This window comes from Nycticebus coucang, chromosome 2, assembly GCF_027406575.1.
Source record: "Nycticebus coucang isolate mNycCou1 chromosome 2, mNycCou1.pri, whole genome shotgun sequence".
Lineage (NCBI taxonomy): Eukaryota > Metazoa > Chordata > Mammalia > Primates > Lorisidae > Nycticebus > Nycticebus coucang.
The window spans coordinates 118981209-119001730 of NC_069781.1; the positions used below are offsets into that span (position 1 = coordinate 118981209).

At 49.1% G+C, this 20522-nt stretch overlaps 2 protein-coding genes across 5 annotated transcripts in view; one reads left to right on the forward strand and one right to left on the reverse strand.

Moving 5' to 3' along the window:
* The first annotated feature begins 650 nt into the window (after nucleotides 1–650).
* POLG (DNA polymerase gamma, catalytic subunit) lies at nucleotides 651–18147 on the forward strand. 2 transcript variants are annotated; one of them, XR_008378243.1, is made up of 22 exons: nucleotides 651–1418; nucleotides 4650–4845; nucleotides 5827–5991; nucleotides 6101–6247; nucleotides 6392–6471; nucleotides 7664–7846; nucleotides 7935–8089; nucleotides 8258–8384; nucleotides 9287–9523; nucleotides 10917–11037; nucleotides 11236–11322; nucleotides 11627–11734; nucleotides 12190–12350; nucleotides 13060–13113; nucleotides 13197–13314; nucleotides 13847–13982; nucleotides 14076–14322; nucleotides 14567–14689; nucleotides 14815–14983; nucleotides 15117–15325; nucleotides 15780–15878; nucleotides 16275–16410. XR_008378243.1 is itself a non-coding variant. In XM_053581668.1 (22 exons), exons 1-22 carry the CDS (start codon nucleotides 802–804, stop codon nucleotides 17729–17731), a joined length of 3678 nt encoding a protein of 1225 aa, XP_053437643.1. In that variant the 5' UTR covers nucleotides 651–801; the 3' UTR covers nucleotides 17732–18147. The 2 variants fall into 2 exon arrangements, 1 of the variants encoding a protein (XP_053437643.1); XM_053581668.1 differs by lacking the exon at nucleotides 15780–15878 and adding an exon at nucleotides 17655–18147 and having other exon boundaries at nucleotides 16275–16435.
* FANCI (FA complementation group I) overlaps nucleotides 18002–20522 on the reverse strand; it is an 85973-nt gene continuing 83452 nt past the window's right edge. For all 3 annotated transcript variants that reach the window (XM_053581666.1, XM_053581665.1, XM_053581667.1), the window contains exons 36-38: nucleotides 20320–20415; nucleotides 19934–20041; nucleotides 18002–18085 (exon numbers count right to left, since the gene is read on the reverse strand). In XM_053581666.1, the coding sequence (XP_053437641.1) occupies nucleotides 18008–18085; nucleotides 19934–20041; nucleotides 20320–20415 (282 nt within the window). In that variant the 3' untranslated portion in view covers nucleotides 18002–18007. The remainder of the gene's footprint in view (nucleotides 18086–19933; nucleotides 20042–20319; nucleotides 20416–20522) is intronic.

Here is a 20522-nt window from a genome sequence, read left to right on the forward strand (position 1 = left end):
CCCAGGGCGCACCGCGGCGCTACCGCTGAGGGCAGGCGCTGGCCTGGCGCGTGGGGGGCGGCCGTCGACGCCCCCTGCAGGGCGCCCTCGGCCAGCTGTGCCCAGGGCCGGGCGTGGGAGGAGGCTTTGGGGGACGGTGGCCGGTCCGGTGAGTTCGAATCCGAGCCCTGGCACCTCTCAGCCTAGGCCTTCGGGCTATGGCTGTCGCGATGTGGCGGCCACCATTTGTCGAGCGCCTGCTGAGTGTAGGGGCACGCGAAATCTGAGCTCTCTGTCATCCAGACAGCAGTCTTGTGTGACAGGTGGAATCCATAACCCCATTTTACAGAGTAGGATATTGGGGCCTTAGGACCTGGCCCAAGGTCACACAGCTCTTAAGAGCTGAGGCAGGATTCAAACCCGCGTCGTCCTGCTCCGGATCTGTGTTCTTAACTGCTGCCTCACTTCCTCCAAGTTCCCTGACGGACCTACGCGGAGGGGTATTGATGTTTCCCAAGGTTGTTTTGAGGAGTCACAGAAAATGTACCTCCAGTGCCTGGCACACTGCCTAGGATGCAGTAAATGCTGAAGGAACGGTGATTGTTAATAACAACACATTATCCGTGTGTGTAATAACACTTTATATTGTGTATCTCCTTTAGGATTTGTGGGTGGAAGGCAGGCATGGTCAGACTCATTTCACTGACAGGAAAACAGAGACAGGACGTGTCTCTCTCCAAGTCTTTCACCCAGTAAAAGCAGCCAAGCTGGAGCCCAAAGACAGGTGTTCTGACTCCCAGCGGGGGGCTCCCTGCACCAACAATGAACCGCCTGCTCTGGAAGAAGGTGGCCGTCGCCACCGTCGTGCCAGGGCCAGTTCCAGCTCCAGTGCGCTGGGTCTCCAGCTCCGGCTCCGTCCCCGTGCCCAGCGACGGGCAGCAGCAGCCACAGCAGCCGCAGGTGCCATCCTCGGAGGGCACGCAGCTTCGGCACAACCTGTTGAACATCCAGATGCTCTCGAAAGGGCTGCACGAGCAAATCTTCGGGCACGGAGGGGAGATGCCCAGCGAAGCCGCGGTGCGCCGCAGCGTCGAACACCTGCAGAAGCACGGGCTCTGGGGGCTCTCAACCGTGCCCTTGCCCGACGTGGAGCTGCGCCTGCCGCCCCTTTACGGGGGCAACCTGGACCAGCACTTCCGCCTCTTGGCCCAGAAGCAGAGCCTGCCCTACCTGGAGGCGGCCAACTTGCTATTGCAGGCCCAGCTGCCCCCGCAGCCCCCGAGCTGGGCCTGGGCGGAGGGCTGGACCCGATACGGCCCCGAGGGGGAGGCCGTACCCGTGGCCATCCCCGAGGAGCGGGCCCTGGTGTTCGACGTGGAGGTCTGCTTGGCAGAGGGAACTTGCCCCACATTGGCGGTGGCCATATCCCCCTCGGCCTGGTAAGTAGGGGTTGGGAACAGGGGACTTTAGTACGCATAGGGGTCCCGGCTTAATAGTTTGTTTCAGTGAATATTTACTGAGCTCCTATATGTGCTGGGTGCTCATTTAAGGACTGCTGATAATGGTGGTGACCTAAACAAGCTTAATCCCTGCTTCTATGGGACTCTCTCTGGTGGGAAGATACAGGCAGTAAACAAACACCTAAACAAATGTTAGAAGGTGATAAGGGCCACGTAGAGATTCACACTAGTGTTGCACTCTAGACTACCACTGGTGATCACCACAATTTGGTGTCTTTATTCCCCTCCCCTGATGGCTTCATGAGAAGTTAGTTGTAAGTCGGAAAAGACATTGGAAAAATGTTTCTGTTTGGGGATGCTATTGGTTATTTTGGGCCAGAGGAATCCCCTTTTTGTGGGACTGCCAGAGGCAGTACAAGACATTTATTATCCCCAGCCTTTCCCATAAACACCAAACCAAATCCCCTGCAATGTTTCCAAATGCCTCTTAGAGGTGGCATCCCCTCCCTACCCCTAGTTGAGAAATGTTGCTTCCTTTCTGTAGCCTTCCAATCAGGCATTTTGGTCCCAAACGGGTATATCCAAACTCTCTTTTCTTTTTAAATAACTTTCTAAGTGCTACCCAAGTTTCTTTTTCAAACAATGATGGCAGTACTGTTTCTCCCCTTTTTTTATTCTTCATTCCAGGATTAAAATACTATTTACAACCTTAATGCTTTCAGGCATGGCCAGCAAAAAAAAGTTGGCAGTTTCTTTATTCCTATTGGAAGCTACATCTTTGTAAAGAAAGCTGCGAAATGTTAAATATGCAGTTGAAAATGGTGAAAACATGGCTAAATAGATAAGGTAGGCATTAAGGGCTGAAAAGAGCAAAACTAGATGATTCTGCATTGATTGAGTTCCAATTACAATAAGAATCACAGTACTTATTATTATGCAACTTGACGGTCAAAGTAAAGGGGAATACCAGCCATCATTTGAAAAGATAAAGTAGGCTTTGGTGGCTGAAAGAAAATTTGGAAACCAGTGACCAGAAATACTTGTTTTTTTTTGATCTGTTGGTCATTTTTGGCACAATTACCTAAAATCTCCTTTTCTTTTCCTCCTCTTCCCTTTTGTAACTGCTTACCTTTCCTTTCTCTCCCTGTCCTTCCCATTTTGCCCTCATTCTCATTCCATTCTTGCCAGTGGTGTTGGGGGCATTGCTTAGTTTGCCTGATGGCAGAAGTCATTGCTAAGGCCTGGGCTCATTCTGGGACCTTCCTCCTGAGAGTGTGACCATGTGGGTGCAGGGGGGTGCCAGATGGTCCCCTCATAGCATTCCATTTTGAACCTGGGCATGCCCCTGCCATATGGCTGTTTAACATTGGGTACCTGAGCAGCTCATAATTTCCAGTGGGAGGGTGAAGCCTTGGACAGCCACCCCACAGGGCAGCTTCTCAAAGGCTATGGGTAAGGGCTTTCTTTGGTCATCAGGCTAGAGGAGCAGCACTCAGCCCAGCAGTAATTATCTCAGATTCAGCTGAAAACCATAGTATTAATGGCATAGGTTTCAGTTCATTTTAAATGTACCTAAGGTGTTTGTCTTTGGCTTTTTTTAATTACAAATAAGTTCATAATAAGATGGCTTTATTCACAGCTGCAGACCAGCATCTGACACCAGTGTGGTTTTTTATTGTTAATGAAATCCCTGTCATCACCATGGCCTTGGCTATTTGGCATTATATAGCCTTTTCTTCTGTTTTTAAGGGCTTTGACTTGCTAAGTTGAAGGGGGGGGCGCTTCAGTCCCCTAGCGTATTCCCACCATTCAGAGTATAAGTTAGGCTTTCCAGGTTTAAAACTAGGAACTTTTTTTTGCTTTCCCTTTGGAAGAAACTAGTTTTATGTTTTTTGAATCTGTTGATGCAGATAATCCTCCTTTCCATAAAAGTTTCAGGGAGCTCCTCTGCATCCACACATGTGGCCTCATTACTCACTTTGATGCTGAGTGGGCCTAGACCAGTGTTTTTCTTTTTTTTTTTTTTTGTAGAGACAGAGTCTCACTGTACCGCCCTCGGGTAGAGTGCCGTGGCATCACACGGCTCACAGCAACCTCTAACTCTTGGGCTTACGCGATTCTCTTGCCTCAGCCTCCAGAGCAGCTGGGACTACAGGCGCCCGCCACAACGCCCGGCTATTTTTTTGTTGTAGTTGGGCGGGGCTGGGTTTGAACCCGCCACCCTCGGCATATGGGGCCGGCGCCCTACTCACTGAGCCACAGGCGCCGCCCATAGACCAGTGTTTTTCAAACTTTTTTCCTCATAGCACACTTGAACCTACAGTTAAACTTTGGTGGCACACTTAAATTTGTGTGTTGATCAAAAAAGGAGTAAAAAGAAAAGGATATACTTACTGTGCTTTGAACTTTTTTCAAAAATAATTTAATTAATGATCTTTAAAAACTTTGTGGCACACAGGTTGAAAATCACTTTCCCCACACTTAGCCTGTGGATTTTGAGCAAACTAGCCTTGTCTTGAATCAGTGTCAGGCCCCCAACAAGCAGTACTCACATCTGTTCCTTCATCCCTCACCTTAGCACATGTGCATACATTTTCTCATTCTGGCACTTTCCCTGGTCTCTCACTGAGGGTAGTAAGTTCTACAAGGTGTGTGATTTGCTCTTTGTTCTTCAGAATGTTTTCAGCTGTCAGATGATTCATCCTGTACATGTATGCAGCATTTGTCTTTTTTTTTAAATGCCACTTCAATTAAAAAGAAAATACTTACTTTTGGTTCCATTATTGTTGTCTGTCTCCTTTACTAGCACTTTGAACACTTATTGTTTGGTGCCTATAGACATGAGGGGTTGATAGTATTCATAGTACACCTCAGAGCCAGACGGTAGACTCAGTGAACACCTGGCCTACCAGGCACCTCCCTGGCCCAGGCTGAAATGCCTGCACATGGCGCCTGATACTCTAGCACTAAGCCCCATGTTTATACATGGGAACTTAAAAGTAATAAAACTTTTGTGACCCCGAGTCCCAGCATACACACCCCACCCCACCTAATGTGTAGCTCTTGGAAGATCAGGAGTACCCTTTGGTCTCATTTTTGTCCTCAGCTGCTAGTGTAGGACCTGGCATGTGGTGGTAGGTGTGCAGAGGGTATTGTGTAGCAAAGCTTAATGCCTCCTTGGTGAACCTGCCTGCCTCTCACCTCCTTCAGGTATTCCTGGTGCAGCCGGCGGCTGGTGGAAGAGCGTTACTCTTGGACCAGCCAGCTGTCGCCGGCTGACCTCATCCCCCTGGAGGTCTCTGCCAGTGCTGGCAGCCCCACCCAGAGAGATTGGCAGGAGCAGTTGGTGGTGGGCCATAACGTTTGCTTTGACCGAGCCCACATCAGGGAGCAGTACCTGATCCAGGTAAGGTTCCTGGGGCCAGCAGCAGCATCTAACGCTGGGCGGGCTGGGAGCTCTGCTCTCAGTGGCCAGGACAGGCACTGCTTTCCTGGCCAGTGTCTCCATCCCCTCAGCAGCCACCTGTTGCAGAGCTACCTGTTTACTGATTCTGTCCTCTGATATTTATGTCCAACTGTACTATACCCAGGCAAGCCCAGTATAGCATATGAGTTGTCTCAGGGTGATATGACCCTTATCTTTGTATAGTATTTTAGGGCTTAGTGTGGGTCTTGAAGGCTCTGAACCCCAGCCTAGGCTCACAGCTTGCCTTAGCCACTGATAAGTGGAGTGAACTCCTTAACATCTCTAAGCTAAGCCTTAGTAAAAAGAGAGAGACTATAGAAGCTTAGGATTAAGACTATAAGACTTCTATAAGACTATAGAAGCTTCATAGGATTATTAGAAGGGTTTGAATAACACATATGTAGCAAACACTCCCGACTGAGCCCTGTGTGTAGAAACAGCAGTTCTTCATCTTATGAGGGTGCTTTTTCATTGTGTCTTCAGGACATCCCTGGGAGAAAGGCAGGACAGGAGAGAGCAACCTTTGCCTCTAGTTGAGGGTACTGAGGCTCAGACAGCCTTGTTGACTTGCCCAGGATAATAAAGCTTGTGAGTGCCAGGGCTGGGGGCCAAACCCCATAGCTCTGGAGGCCTTGTTTTGGCTACTTTATACCCAAGTCGCTCATAGCTGTTGGAAGTCAGGAAGGACTTACATATTGGGGCTGACTAGCCATTAGTGACCTGGGTTTGGGAGGGCAGGCTACTCAAAGGTTGAGGGGCAAGCATAAGCAAGATGGAAGTTTCTTGTTGGGGGCTATATGCTGGGAGGGGATGCTTTATGAGCAACTGTGGTAGGTCTGGAGGTCAATGCCATTGAAGCAGAGGTAGGCTGACACCAGAGCTGCAGCCTCCGTCCTTCCCTTTTGTCCTCGTCCTCCTTAGGGCTCTCGCATGCGCTTCCTGGACACCATGAGCATGCATATGGCCATCTCAGGGTTAAGCAGCTTCCAGCGCAGTCTGTGGATAGCAGCCAAGCAGGGCAAGCACAAGGTCCAGCACTGCACACAGCGAGGCCAGAAGTCCCAGAGGAAAGCTAGTGGCCCAGTGGTGAGAATTTACTGTGGATGGGCAGGAGCAGGGTTCTTGGGACCCCTTCACCAGCCCAACTCTCTGCTTGAGGCCAAGCCAATCTGCCTTGTCCCTTGCTCTGGCCCAGATTTCATCCTGGGACTGGCTAGATATCAGCAGCGTCAACAGTCTGGCAGAAGTGCACAACCTCTATGTGGGGGGGCCTTCTTTAGAGAAGGAGCCTCGAGAAATGTTTGTCAAGGGCAGCATGAAGGACATCCGTGAGAACTTCCAGGTATGGTGCTGGAGAGGGATTCTGGGAAGGGCTATGGCAGAACTCTGGCTGAACTCAGGGACATACAGCTGCCAGGCCTGCCCTTATGACGTGGTGGTAGTGGGATGGCTGCCCACCCAGTGCCTTCCTGTCACTTTGTGCCAGGACCTGATGCAGTACTGTGCCCAGGATGTGTGGGCCACCTACGAGGTTTTCCAGCAGCAGCTACCACTCTTCTTGGAAAGGTGAGGGGGAACCCATGTGGATCTTGGGGAAGGTCAATTTCTGGTACCCAGGCCTGCTGTAATCAGGGAGTGCTAGTTCTTTCTCAGGCTGAGGACTTAGCTTTTCTAGACTGAAAGGATGGATCCCTTTGCTATCAGTGGTGTTCACCTGGGTTTTGGACTTGATGTCTACAGAGGCCCTGGGTGGGGAGGGCCAAGGGTTGGTGCTTGTGTTTCTTGCTCATAGTCCTGGTTTACTCTGTACCTTCTCTGAACTCAGATCCTGAGCCAAGGGCTTCTTATCCATCCTTCTTATGTTTATTAGTGAGTTAGTCTCCTGATGTTAGTCATAGGCATCAGCCTGATGCAGTTCAAATCTTGGCTTTTGTATCCTACTCATTTGACTTTGGTCAAGTTACTTAGTTTCTCTGAGCTTCATCATTCTCTGTGAAACACCTATAAAGGTACAGCTGACCCTTGGACAATGTGGAGGTTAGAGTTGCTAGCCCTTGTGCAGTCAAAAATGTAGGGATAACTTTCAACTTCTCAGAATTTAAGTACTAGTAGCCTGCTTTTTACCCAAAGCACCCTTACTGATAGGATGTTGTATGTGTTATATACTATATTATTACCATAAAGTAAGTTAGAAAATACATTTATTATTCATTAAGTGGAAGTAGATCATTGTGAAGGTCTTCATTGTCATCTTCATGTTGAGTAGGCTGAGGAGGAAGCAGAAGAGGAGGTACTGGTCTGGCTGTCTCTGGGGTAGCGGAGGCAGAAATAAATCCCTATTTAAGTGGACCCGTGCAGTTTAAACCCATGTTGTTATTCAAGGGTCACTGGGACTCCACTAGTTTTGAGGTTCATATGTGATTATTCGGTGTATGGGGTTGGTAGTATAGTGCCTGGCACACAGTCATTACTCAGCAAGTGACAGCCATTTATTTTTGTGATTTGTAATTCCCACATGATCCCTGAGGATGGGATGGTATTCTTCCCATTTTTTAAGTGAAGGAACTGAAGCTTAGAGAGATGAGTCACTTACCCTGGGCTAGGTAGCAATAGAGCTGGAACTAAACCCCTGTGTATTTAACTTTGGGGCTATGCCACATGGGTGGTTGGGCAGGGGCTTGCCAAACTAGCTCAAGGTTTGGACCAAAGCTTTGCCTCCTATGGTCATTTATGGAAGCCCTTGGTGTTTGCCCCTAAGGTGTCCCCACCCTGTGACCCTGGCTGGCATGCTGGAGATGGGTGTCTCCTACCTGCCTGTCAACCAGAACTGGGAGCGTTACCTGGTGGAGGCACAGAGTACCTACGAGGAGCTCCAGCGGGAGATGAAGAAGTCGCTGATGGACCTTGCCAATGATGCCTGCCAGTTGCTCTCAGGAGAGAGGTAACCAGGATCTAAGCAAGGGATAGGCAAGTGGAAGGCTGGGCCTTTGGCCTGGCCTTAGCCCTACCCTAGTGGACTGGCTCTGCAGGTACAAAGAAGACCCCTGGCTCTGGGATCTGGAGTGGGACCTACAAGAGTTTAAGCAGAAAAAAATTAAGAAAGTGAAGAAGAAGGAGATGACTACAGCCAACAAGTTGTCCATCGAGGGAGCTGGGGCCCCTGGAGGTCCCATAGATCAGGAAGGTGGGGAGCATGAGTGGGAAGGTAGCATGGGGTGGTCCCTGGGAAGGACCCAGGACCAGGGAGCCCTTGGAAGGGGTCACTCCAGCTTTCCAGAGAGGAGCAGCTTGGGGTAGGTCCTTCTGGGAGTTCTTTATCCTGGTCCTGATTGTCTCCCCTAACTTTACTTAGACCCTGGCCCCCCCAGTGAGGAGGAAGAGTTTCAGCAAGATGTCATGGCCCATACCAGCTTGCAGAAGCTGAAAGGGACCATAGAACTCCTGCCCAAGCGGCCCCATCATCTTCCTGGACACCCTGGGTGAGCCTTGTCCCCTCCCCAGCATATCCAAAGTCCACCTTTTGCCCTTCTCAGGACATCCTCATCTGGGCTCCAATACAGAGGTGGCATACAAGTACGTTGTGTGCTTATTTACCCTGCTGCCATTCGTTCACTTCACCTTCCTGTCTACCCTGCCTGGTTCATTCTGGCCCACTGGCTTATTGGACTCATTCAGTAAAGTGCACTGAGTACCAGCCATGGCAGCCACAGGGGTATAGATGAGTACAGCTCCTCTTTTCTAGTAGCTCCTTTTTCCTGGGAGGAGGTGGACATTTAGTCCAGCCAGTCTAGCTGGTTTTAGTATCTGTGGTGAAATACAGGGCGTGCAGTGTTGAGGCAGTTCTGACTGCGCCTGGGGAAAAAAGGGAAGACTTCTTTGAGGAGATGACCTTTCATTTGCACCTCATAGAGTGGCAGAGATTAAAAAAAAAAAAAAAAAAAAGGCAGCCAGGGTAAACATTAGGGTGCTGACTTTATACTTGAATGACTCTGAGAGTGAGTGCTGTGGGCACTTGGAAGCCTCACCCTGTCTCAGCCCCTGTTCACAGCCTGTGAAAAACTGAACTCAGGGTGGCGGGTGTGTTGCTGGAGCAGTGGGGAGGGCAGATCTGTTCCCTCCTCTGGCCAGAGTTACCCTGGATGAAATGGAGCTTGGGGGGTGCCCAGCCCTCATGAGCTAGGGTATGCTTGTGTGTCCTGGTGTCTGACTAGTCTAGTGAGACTGCCTTAGGGTCTTTCCTTTTGAGATACTTGAATTATTCTAGGTGATTCCAACCAGAAAGGCTTCTAGTGTGGCTGGAGCATATCATGGAAGAGAGAATTTCACCCCACCACATCCTCCAAACCCCATGTGACTCTGCTGTCTTCCTGATGGAACATAGGTGGTACCGGAAGCTCTGTCCCCGGCTAGATGACTCCACATGGACCCCAGGCCCCAGCCTGCTTAGCCTGCAGATGCGGATTACACCTAAACTCATGGCACTGACTTGGGATGGCTTCCCTCTGCACTACTCAGAGCGCCATGGCTGGGGCTACCTGGTACCTGGGCGGCAGGACAACCTGGCTGAGGTGCCAACAGGTACCACTCTGGAATCAGCTGGAGTGGCCTGCCCCTACAGGTGAGGAAGCAGGGGAGGGGGCTGGAGCCTAGGGAACCCTTCTGCTGGCTGGAGAAAACCAAGGTCAGCTCAGGCTAGCGGAAAGAGCTTGTGTCTAAGGATCTGTTTTCTAGCTCTTTTTTCCATGGCTACCCTCACCCTCAGCGTCTCAGAGCCCTGGTGGTGATGTTGAGATATTCAGAGTGGGGAGGACTAATGCTTTACTCTTGGGCCTGGCAGCACAGCTGCCTTCACAGGAACATGCCCAGGATGGTTGTTGGAAGTAGCAGGGGAGGTAGACTTTTTTTCCTCTTTTTTTTTTTTTTTTTTTAGACAGAGTCCACTATGTCACCCTCAGTAGAGTAGCATCACAGCTCACAGCAACCTCAAACTCTTGGGCTTAAGTGATTCTCTTGCCTCAGCCTCCCAAGTAGCTGGGACTACAGGCACCTGCCACAGCGCCTGGCATTTTTTTGTTGTTGCAGTTGTCATTGTTGTTTAGCAGGCCGGAGCTGGATTCAAACCCACCACCCTCGGTGCATATGGCTGGTGCTGTAACCACTGTGCTATGAGCGCCAAACCATTTTCCTTTTTTGAGTATAATTTGAGTGCTAATTATGGGCCAGACATTGTATTAAACTTCTTGCAGTGCCTCACTCATTTGTTCCCCAGGCGGCCCCATGAGATAGGATGGTGATCCTCATTTTATAGTTGAGAAAGGCCTGGGGAAATCAGTTGACATGCAGGTGTTGGGGAGAAGCCACGGCACTTGTATTGGCCCAGAGTTAATGAGTCCTGGCTCTGCAGGACAGGCTGAGTCACTTATGGGACCTTTGTTTGTATATGTGTGTGTGTGTTTTTTTTTTTTTTTTTTGAGACAGAGTCTCTGTTGCAGTTGTTAGAGTGCTGTGGCATCATTATTCACAGCAACCTTAAACTCTTAGGTCAAGAGATCCTCTTATCTCAGCCTCCCTAGTAGCTAGGACTACAGGTGCCCGCCACAACACCTGGCTATTTTATTTAGAGATGGGATCTTGTTCTTGCTCAGGCCTGTGGGGCCTTTGGATGGAAGGGGCTAAGATCAACCTTGCTCCTTTGAGCCTGATGGTGGGCGTGTGGGCAGGAGTAAGCTTGGGGCTGGGGCCTGGGCCCTGACTTCCACTGCTGTGCCCCTAGAGCTTCCTTCTCGAGGAGGTGGTAGCTCTGTGATAGAAGAGGAGCTTGGATTTGAGTCAGACCAGGCCTTGAAGCCCAGCCTGTCCTCAGTATGCTACGTCATTGTTGGTTTGTCACTCCTTGTCTAAAACCCACCTGATTCTGAGGACTAAAAGGGAATTGTGGAGGCTCCCAGTGAGCTGCCTGGCCCAGAGTGGGCATCTCGTAATCAGCAGCTGCTGCTCTATTCTCTGCGCAGAGCCATCAAGTCCCTGTACAGGAAGCACTGTCTTGAACAGGGGAAGCAGCAGCTGGAGTCCCAGGAGGCAGGCTTGGCTGAAGAGTTCCTGCTCACTGACAGTAGTGCCATGTGGCAGACGGTGAGGCCAGGCTTAGACCTTGAGGTCTGGGGAGGAGGTGTCTGTTCTCTTAAGAAAGGGACAGCCCTTTTGGATGGGAGGCTGGCACTGGTTGCTTACCCCAGACTGGCCTGGCATGAGTACCCTGCATGGAGGGGCTGGTGGATTTGGGCCCACCCGGCCCCCCATTTCACTGCGTTGGTCCCCGGGCCTGTCCAGGTGGAAGAACTGGGCTACTTAGAAGTGGAACCTGAGGCCAAGATGGAGAACATGCGAGCTGTGTTGGCAGGTCAACCTCAAGCTCTGGTGAGCGAGACACCTGCTCAAGGGTTCTCTGGGTGGGTGCTGGGCAGCAGCAGCTTCCTCATGCCCATGTAGCTCCCTAGGAACCAGAGTTCTCTAGGTCTTGTGGGGTTTGGAAATGCTGTCCTACCCCTGGGTGGCACCACACATGGGAGGCTGAGGAGGAAACCTGAGATCTCAGGGCCACCCTGTCATTTCCTAGCTTACCTGTGCACAGTTCCAGACCCTTTTCCCACCTCCCACCCCATGGCCCTTGCCAAATGCAGGTGCTGCAGCAGGGTCTGACCTAGATGTGTGGCCCCTACAGACTGCTGCTGGTAGTCACGAGGCCAGCCAGCCCACCTATCACCATGGCAACGGACCTTACAATGATGTGGATCTCCCTGGCTGCTGGTTTTTCAAGCTGCCTCACAAGGTGTGTGCCCTGGTTTATGGCCTGTCTGTGGTGTCTTCACTGAGTTCAAGGCCCACAGCAGGTCTCCAACATGACTCAAACTAGGGGACTGTCCTTTTTTACATATGATACCTAGTAGTGGGAGTGATTTCAGGCAAATATCCTCATCTCTGAACCTTTTTTTTTTTTTTTTTCCTGAAAATTGGGTGGTGAGGAACATGTGGCATTTATGTCTGGACTTCTGTACATCATCAGTCCTATTGACTGATCTCTTATTATAGAGGAGCCAGGTTTGCTCATGTCTGAATGTCTTATTGCCTCTGTGTGTGTATGAGTGTGTGTAACAAGAGAGATGTAATCAAGGATATGCCCCAGACTGCAGAGCTCAGTGTTAAGAGACGCGTAGGTTCCCATATTGGTTCCCCACCCAGGGATCTGCTACCTGCCACCATCCTTTGCTTCTCTGTCCTCTGCAGGATGGTAATAGCTGTAATGTGGGCAGCCCCTTTGCCAAGGATTTCCTGCCCAAGATGGAGGATGGCACCCTGCAGGCTGGCCCAGGAGGTGCCAGTGGGCCCCGTGCCCTGGAAATCAACAAAATGATCTCTTTCTGGAGGAATGCACATAAACGCATCAGGTAGGCCACCATGGGAGGGCAGACAAGCTTTTTATTTCCTCTGTCAGATTTCTGCCGTCCTGGGACTCCTTCCCCCCTTCCTACAAAGGCTAGGCTACTCTGAGCCTTTTGCCATGGACCTTGGGCAAGTCTCTCTCCAGCTTGTTTCTGCATTTATGTAAAACGAATGGTGCTGTAGGACTTTGATGGTCTCTCAAATCTCCAGAACCCTAGAGCCAGGGGGTGTGGCTCTCTCTCAAATCTCCAGAACCCTAGAGCCAGGGGGTGTGGCTGAGGACCATGGGGAGCTGGGGGCTCATTAAGCTCTTTTAGGGGCTGGGAGCTGGGTCTTGTGGTCTGGGAATGGCAAATGGATTCATCCTAAAGGCCATTTCCAAGGTGGTTGTGGTCATCAGCACACTCTTGTGAGCAGTGTGCTTTGATGGGTTGGTGAAGTCTGCCCTGGCTGTGGAAAGTAGTCGTGGAAATCTGCCTTCTGGATACCTGGAAATGGAGGCAAAAGCTGCCAGAGGCCTGGCCAGGTTCCAGAAGGCTTATGCTCCTGGGCCCCAGGCCTTAGGTGGGCCAGGGTTCACCTTGAGTCAAGTTAGTGAGGCTGAGCAATGAGGGAATACAGCAGCCCTGAAGCTGAGTGGGTGATGGTCTTGGTGGGATAAGAGGTAGATTCTACTTCCCATGACTCTGCTGATCCTCTGTGTGTATCTATAAGCTCTCAGATGGTGGTGTGGCTGCCCAGGTCGGCTCTGCCCCGTACTGTGACCAGGTATGGTGTGTTGCTTGGTTGTGGGGATAGAATTGAGTTTGGGGTGAGTCCTAGGGCCAAGACTCACTTTTCTCTGCCACCAGGCATCCGGACTACAATGAGGAAGGCTGTTATGGGGCCATTCTGCCCCAAGTGGTGACTGCTGGTACCATCACACGACGAGCTGTAGAGCCTACATGGCTTACTGCCAGCAATGCCCGGGTATGTGTCCTCTGTATCTGCAGCCCCTGCTCTTCCTCTTCTAGGAGACCAGAAACTGGGACCTCAGAGAGCAAGGAGAATGAAAAGGAACCTGGGTTCAGTGGGACTCTAATTCAAATCTGGCTTCATGATTGTGGCCATTCCTTTAGATGTATTCAGGGTACTTGCTTCTGACCAATGACAGGCAAAGTATCCACAGCTGTGGTAGTGATGAGGCCATGTAGGTAAGAGACCTAGATAGGGTCAGTATTAAGAGAGTCTCTGGACTATGGAGTTTGGACCTGTCTGGCATTCTTAAAGCCTCCCTCTCAGCAGGCTCTAGCACTTTTTTTTTTTTTTTTTTTTTTGCAGTTTTTGGCCAGGGCTGGGTTTGAACCTGCCACCTCTGGCATATGGGGCCAGCACCCTACTCCTTTGAATCACAGGCACCACCCAGGCTCTAGCACTTTTTCAGTTGACTCTGGCTCCAGGAACAGGGCAGGAGTTGTCTCACTTGGGTGCATAGGTGGGCCTGACCTCACTTTTCTTACAGCCTGACCGAGTAGGCAGCGAGTTGAAGGCTATGGTGCAGGCTCCACCTGGCTATGTCCTTGTGGGTGCTGATGTGGACTCACAGGAGCTGTGGATTGCAGCTGTGCTTGGAGATGCCCACTTTGCTGGCATGCATGGTAAGAAGGGCGGGAGGCATTCCGGTCCCTTAGGGCATTGGTGGCTGGGCAAAATGTTCTGAGCTTTCTCACTGCTGCTGCCTTATCCTCCAGGCTGTACAGCTTTCGGGTGGATGACATTGCAGGGCAGGAAGAGTAGGGGCACTGATTTACACAGTAAAACAGCCACCACAGTGGGCATCAGCCGTGAGCATGCCAAAATCTTCAACTACGGCCGCATCTACGGGGCTGGGCAGCCGTTTGCTGAACGCCTACTAATGCAATTCAACCATCGGCTTACCCGGCAACAAGCAGCTGAGAAAGCCCAGCAGATGTACGCTGTCACCAAGGGCATTCGCAGGTGAGAGTCCCTCTCCTAACCATGTTAATGTCCAGAACCTCAGGCCTGCTTTACTGCCCTGCTTCCATTATTATATTTTGCCCCTTACCTTAGCCCTTTCTTGGTCCTTCTCGTCTTTTACGGGAGGGGCATAACTCCAGGGTAGTGTTGGAAATTGGAAATTGAGTGAGGTGAACACTACTAGCCCAGGGTGTGGCATAGAGGCGGCACTCCCATGGAACAGTGGTGCTGACACTATCTCCAGGTATCGGCTGTCAGATGAGGGTGAGTGGCTGGTGAGGGAGTTGGACCTCCCTGTGGACAGGACTGAGGATGGCTGGATTTCCCTGCAGGATCTGCGCAAGATTCAGAGAGAAGCTTCACGGAAGTAAGAACTTATGTGTTAAGGATGTGGGGAGGGGTCTGGCTGGCTTCAGAAGAGCTCTGTGATGCTTTTGTTTAGTTGAGATGCTAAAAGACTAAGCGCAAGACTCTTTGTTCCTGGTCTTCCAGGTCCCGCTGGAAGAAGTGGGAGGTGGTTGCTGAACGAGCATGGATTGGGGGCACAGAGTCAGAAATGTTCAATAAACTGGAGAGCATTGCCACGTCTGACAAGCCATGTACCCCTGTGTTGGGCTGCCGTATCAGCCGAGCCCTGGAGCCCTCAGCTGTCCAGGGGGAGGTATCTTACTATTTTTGGAGCATAGAAAGAGGTGGCACAGAGAAAGCAGGGGAGGGCTCCCTCTGGGCCTCACCTACCAGAGTTACTGGTGTGTGGCAGAGCCCCTCTCACATGTGCTCACCTTTCTTTCTAGTTTATGACCAGCCGTGTGAACTGGGTGGTGCAGAGCTCTGCTGTGGACTACTTACACCTCATGCTTGTGGCTATGAAGTGGCTATTTGAGGAGTTTGCCATTGATGGGCGTTTCTGCATCAGCATCCACGATGAGGTTCGTTACCTGGTGCGGGAGGAGGACCGCTACCGAGCTGCCCTGGCCCTGCAGATCACCAACCTCCTGACCAGGTACGCGGGGCCCATGGCCTTTCTGGCCTGGCCATGTGCTCCTGTGTGGGCTTGGGGAAAAGCCATTTCAGCCAGGCTGGGCGGTTTTGAGTTTTCATCCCCAAATGAAAGTTTTAGCTTTTGTCTTTAATTTTCAAGTTTATGAACAGTAAAAGAAAAAAATTGACCTCAATAAAAAAATTTGTTGAGTTTGAAAGTGTTACATATCAAGACTAGCTTGCTGAGGGTGTGACAAGATCAAAGGAGCCCTTCCAGACAGTACATCTCAATGTGTGTTCCTCTAGGGACATACCTTCCTTTTGAAAGACTTTTCTCAATTCATAGAAAATTGAGATGTTTTTCTTTTATCTAAGTGCCAAAAGTTATTTTGCTAACAAATTATATGGGGAAACTCAAATGTAAATTTAAAAATATCTTATATATATTTTATATATTGAGTTGTATTTTCTTGTAGTATAATTCCTAGTTCATATGGATGAATTAAATATTACCGTTCCATGTTGCTCTGCCACTCAGAACCAGTTTGGGAACCATGATCTATCCTGATTAATGGGTAAATAACAAATGTTTATGATATTCAACATTGTCATCATTGCCCTCTTAAATCATCTCCTGGGGGTTATACTTAAAGCTAACAAAAAGTGCTCGTTTATTCCTCAGACTCTGGCCTAATACTGGGAAGTAGTTTTTTATATCAATAAAATGTACCAAACTGGAGGAAAAAACAAGTGTGTTGAGTCTGTAATTGCATTTCAGCATCTTGTTGGGAGGTTAGGCTGCTGGCTGAAGGACGGTGGTAGTGCTTCCACTTTCTTGGCTTAGCTACATGAACAGAGGGGGCTGGTCCAGGGGAGGCCCTAAGGGATACGAGGTCGTTTGTCTTCAAAGAGTGATAAGTCTGTGTTCATAACAGGGACATGACTATGAGAGGAGATTGGGTCTCTTTCAGGTGCATGTTTGCCTACAAGCTGGGTCTGAATGACTTGCCCCAGTCAGTCGCCTTTTTCAGTGCAGTTGATATTGACCAGTGCCTCAGGAAGGAAGTGACCATGGACTGTAAAACCCCTTCCAACCCAACTGGGATGGAAAGGAGATACGGGATTCCCCAGGGTGAGCACAACACATTTGTTCCTTTATGCAACGGATGTGAGGTAGACTAGAAAGTGGTCTTGGAAACAGGAAGCTTGGGGCACCAGAGAAGAAATTCACTCTTGGCTTGTGCTATAATCTAGGCTACTTTTTATAAGGTGCTCTAGGTCCAAAATGAATGTATGTTTCTAAAAAGCCTTTATAGTAAATGAAAGATACCAGAGCTTCAAATATTTCACCTACACCTGTCCCCAACTTTAGCCACACCAGAAATGGTTTTTTGGTTTTTTTTTTTTTAAATTTTTAATTTCAGCTTGCTTGTTCATTCTTCTTCGTTCGAAGTACTCTTTTTGTTGTTGTTGTTGATTTTCTTCTTCCTCTGGCGATGCTCTGTCCTGTTGCCTCCCCAGTATCTGGGATTACAGACGCCCACCACAACGTCTGGCTGTTTTTTTTTTTTTGATGTTAGTAGAGACAGGGTCTTACTCTGGCTCACTGCTGCTCATACTGGTCTCGAACCTCTGAGCTCAGGCAATCCACCCGCCTCGGCCTCCCACAGCACTGGGACTACAGGTGTGAGCCACCACACCCGGTTTTGTTTTTTTGGTTGCAGTTGTCACTGCTGTTTTAATTGAAACCCACCACTGTTGGTATATGCGGCCAGCGCCCTACACACTGAGCCATAGGCGCCGCCCACCAGAAAATTTTTTTTTTTTTTTTTTTTTTGTAGAGACAGAGTCTCACTGTACCGCCCTCGGGTAGAGTGCCCCGTGCTCACAGCAACCTCTAACTCTTGGGCTTACACGATTCTCTTGCCTCAGCCTCCCAAGCAGCTGGGACTACAGGCGCCCACCACAACACCCGGCTATTTTTTGTTGCAGTTTGGCCGGGGCTGGGTTTGAACCCGCCACCCTCGGCATATGGGGCTGGCGCCCCACTCACTGAGTCACAGGCACCGCCCCACCAGAAATGTTTTAAAGAGGATTTATTGTATAAATCAAAGTGCATTCTTAGGTTGACTTTTTTTTAGTGAGTAAATCCTAAAGCTTATTTTCTATTTTAAATGTATCTAAGACAAACATACAAAAAGAAAAAATTGGACTCACCTAACATGTTACATTACTATTCCTGGCAATTCATTTTCAACCCTTTCACCCTCCATTTTGACCTTAAGTTTCTTTTCACTTCTGAGCTCTCGGTTTTTGAGGCAGCGTCCTAACCAGTTTGCACTGTCTTTCAGGTGAAGCGCTGGATATTTACCAGATAATTGAACTCACCAAAGGCTCCTTGGAAAAACGAAGCCAGCGTGGACCATAGCTCTGCCTGGAGGCACTCTATTTGCTCCTGTGGAGCTTCATGGGGTGGTGCAGGCTCCCAAACTCAGGCTTTCAGCTGTGCTTTTTGTAAAAGGGCTTGCCTAAGGTCAGCCACCTTTCAGTAGCAAGACCTGCCAAGAAGATTACTTCTAACTGAAGGTGCAGCTAAATTCAGAGGGCTCAGAACTAAGAAGCCAAGCTTGGTTTGGGGTGTTAAGACAAGGGGGCACTGTTGCTTGTTGAGTGAAGAAAGGAAGCTGAAGCCCCAAAGTTCACATTAACTCAGGCATTTCATTTCTTTTTTCCTTTTCTTCTTGGCTGGTTCATTCTGTCCCCCATGCTCTGATGCAGTGTCCTAAAAGGGGAGAGAAGTAATGCTCTGATGATAAACCTGCACAAAGGCAGTGAAAATAAAAATACACAAAACCCTTTATATTCTCATCAAAGCCTGCATTAGTCACGCTTTCCCTCTCATGGGAGATAATTATGCTGAGGGGGAGGCCTCCAGAGTACAGAAGGGCAGTGCCAACACGTTCCTTTAGGACTTCTGTTACACTAAGGAGACTCATGGGACAAGAGAATAGAGAAGCAACAGGCATCAGAATGCTACCTAACCCTTCTGAACGTAATGCCAAGTAGGTAAAGGAAATTGATGTAGCCAGTACATTAGTACATTAGGGCCTGGAATATGATAATCTAAAGAAGATAGGTTAAAAGGTTTTGAGAAGTCAGAAATCCAGGGCATTTTATGTAAACTTATAGTTTTGAAATATAAGTAGGCTGATTTGCTGATTTTAAACAAATCCAAGATGATAGTATTATTAGGTGCCAAGATAAGGAAACACTGAATTGCTTCAAAGATGCTGCAGGGATGGGGGTATGGTATAACTGGTGGGGCTATAGGAAGAGTAACAAACCAAAAGAACAGGAGAATTGGAACTGGAATGACATGAAGGAAGCCCTAACCAGACAGTAAAAATGGTCCTGCTCTGAATGAGAGCATGATGTGAGAAGTGAATTGGTTTCTGAACCCAGCTGTACCTGTTAGCTGATTTAAAACCATCCAGTGGTTTAAAAGATAACAGGGATGACTCGGTGCTGGTAGCACAGCAGTTAGGGCATCTGCCACATACACCGAGGCTGGCGGGTTCGAAGCTAGCCCAAGCCTGCTAATCCAATGACAACTGCAACAAAAAAATAGCCAGGCATTGTGGTGGGCGCCTATTGTTCCAGCTACTTAGGAGGCTGAGGCAAGAGAATCACTTATGCCCAAGAGTTTGAGGTTGCTGAGTCCTCTACTGAGGGTACTGTAGTAAGACTGTTTCAAAAAAGTAAATAAGTATCAGGGATCACCATATATGGTGGCTCACACTTGTTAATCCCAGGACTCTGGGAGGCAGAGGCAGGTGGATTGCTTGAGCTCTGGAGTTTGAGATTAGTATGAGCAAGAGGGACCCCCATCTCTACTAAAAATAGCCGGGTATTATGGTGGGCACCTATAGTCCCCATTACTGTAGTCCCAATTTTACTTATATGCCAGTAATCTGAAATGGAGGCTAAGGCAAGAGGATTGCTCTAGAGTTTGAGGTTGCCATACACTAGGTTGATGCCACCGCATTCTACCCAGGATGACAGAGTGAGATTCTGTCTTCAAAAAAAACAAACAAACAAACAGGACCCACAGCAAGACTTCTTTTAGAGACGAGAGTCTCACTTTGTCACCCTTGGTAGAGTGCCCTGGTGTCACAGCTCATAGCAACCTCCAGCTCTTGGGCTTAGAAGATTCTTCTGCCTCCACCTCCCAATTAGCTGGGACTATAGGCACCTGCCACAATGCCCGGCTATTTTTTGGTTGCAGCCGTCATTGGTGGGCCCGGGCTGGATTTGAACCTGCCAGCTCAGGTGTATGTGGCTGGCACCTTAGCAGCTCGAGCCACAGGTGCCGAGCCAAGACATTCTTTTGTCACAACTCTCTTCCTGTAAATGTCTAACAAAAATGTATACAAATTTGGGCAATTTCATAGGATTCTGTGTGGTCCAAAATTTTACACTTCTCTTCAGAGTCCTTAGCTTTCATCTTTGCCTGACCACCTTTTAGCCCTTTCCCCAGCTGCTGGATGTTGTTGCCCTTCCATTAATTGGAGGCTGTGCCCAGACAGTCTACTTAGCCACCAGCTATGTTCCAGCAGAAGCAGGCACTGACCTCTTCATTTTCATCTTCCCCATCTCCTCGAAGAACCAGGTCCAGGATGTTTCCTTTGATTTTGAAGTCTCTTGAAGTGCTGAGCTTTATGTGCTGCATCAAGTTCACCTGTGACAAGATTGTAAGCACAGGAATATTTTCCTACTCAGGTCCCACCAGAACACCTTAAATCATTTTTAGTGTACTTCTGACAAACCCTTCAGTTCCTACTTAAAGTAAGCACATACCCACTTGACTGATTTTCCTTACATGTTTGGATTCAGACTGTCAGATAGAGCAAAGAAATAAATGGATTGTAGTTTGTTTTCCCCACTGCAGTTGTACTGCTTCCATTTGCCAGATCCCCTTAATAGGGTAAATGTAAATGGTAACAAATTAATGCTTACCCTGGACCTCTTAGAAAGGTGGATGAGATATTTTTCATACTGTTCAATGGCAAAGATGAGGTTAGGGATTGGCTTGGTTTCCCGAAGAACTCTAGCCTAAAGGCAAAGAAGATAAGAAGACTTAAATTTCAGGTTCAATGGTTTTTCTTTCTTTCCTATGTTTGTCCAACAGGAATTCAGTGGTTTTTAAAGGTTTTCCTATG

What these genes read in the sequence shown, in the direction of transcription:
- POLG (XM_053581668.1), top strand. Translation starts at nt 802, where the DNA reads ATGAACCGCCTGCTCTGGAAGAAGGTGGCCGTCGCCACCGTCGTGCCA. An exon ending in GGGAGCAGTACCTGATCCAG is followed by an intron (nt 4,846 to 5,826) that starts GTAAGGTTCCTG and finishes CGTCCTCCTTAG; the next exon opens with GGCTCTCGCATGCGCTTCCT. An exon ending in CCTCAGCTGTCCAGGGGGAG is followed by an intron (nt 14,984 to 15,116) that starts GTATCTTACTAT and finishes CTTTCTTTCTAG; the next exon opens with TTTATGACCAGCCGTGTGAA.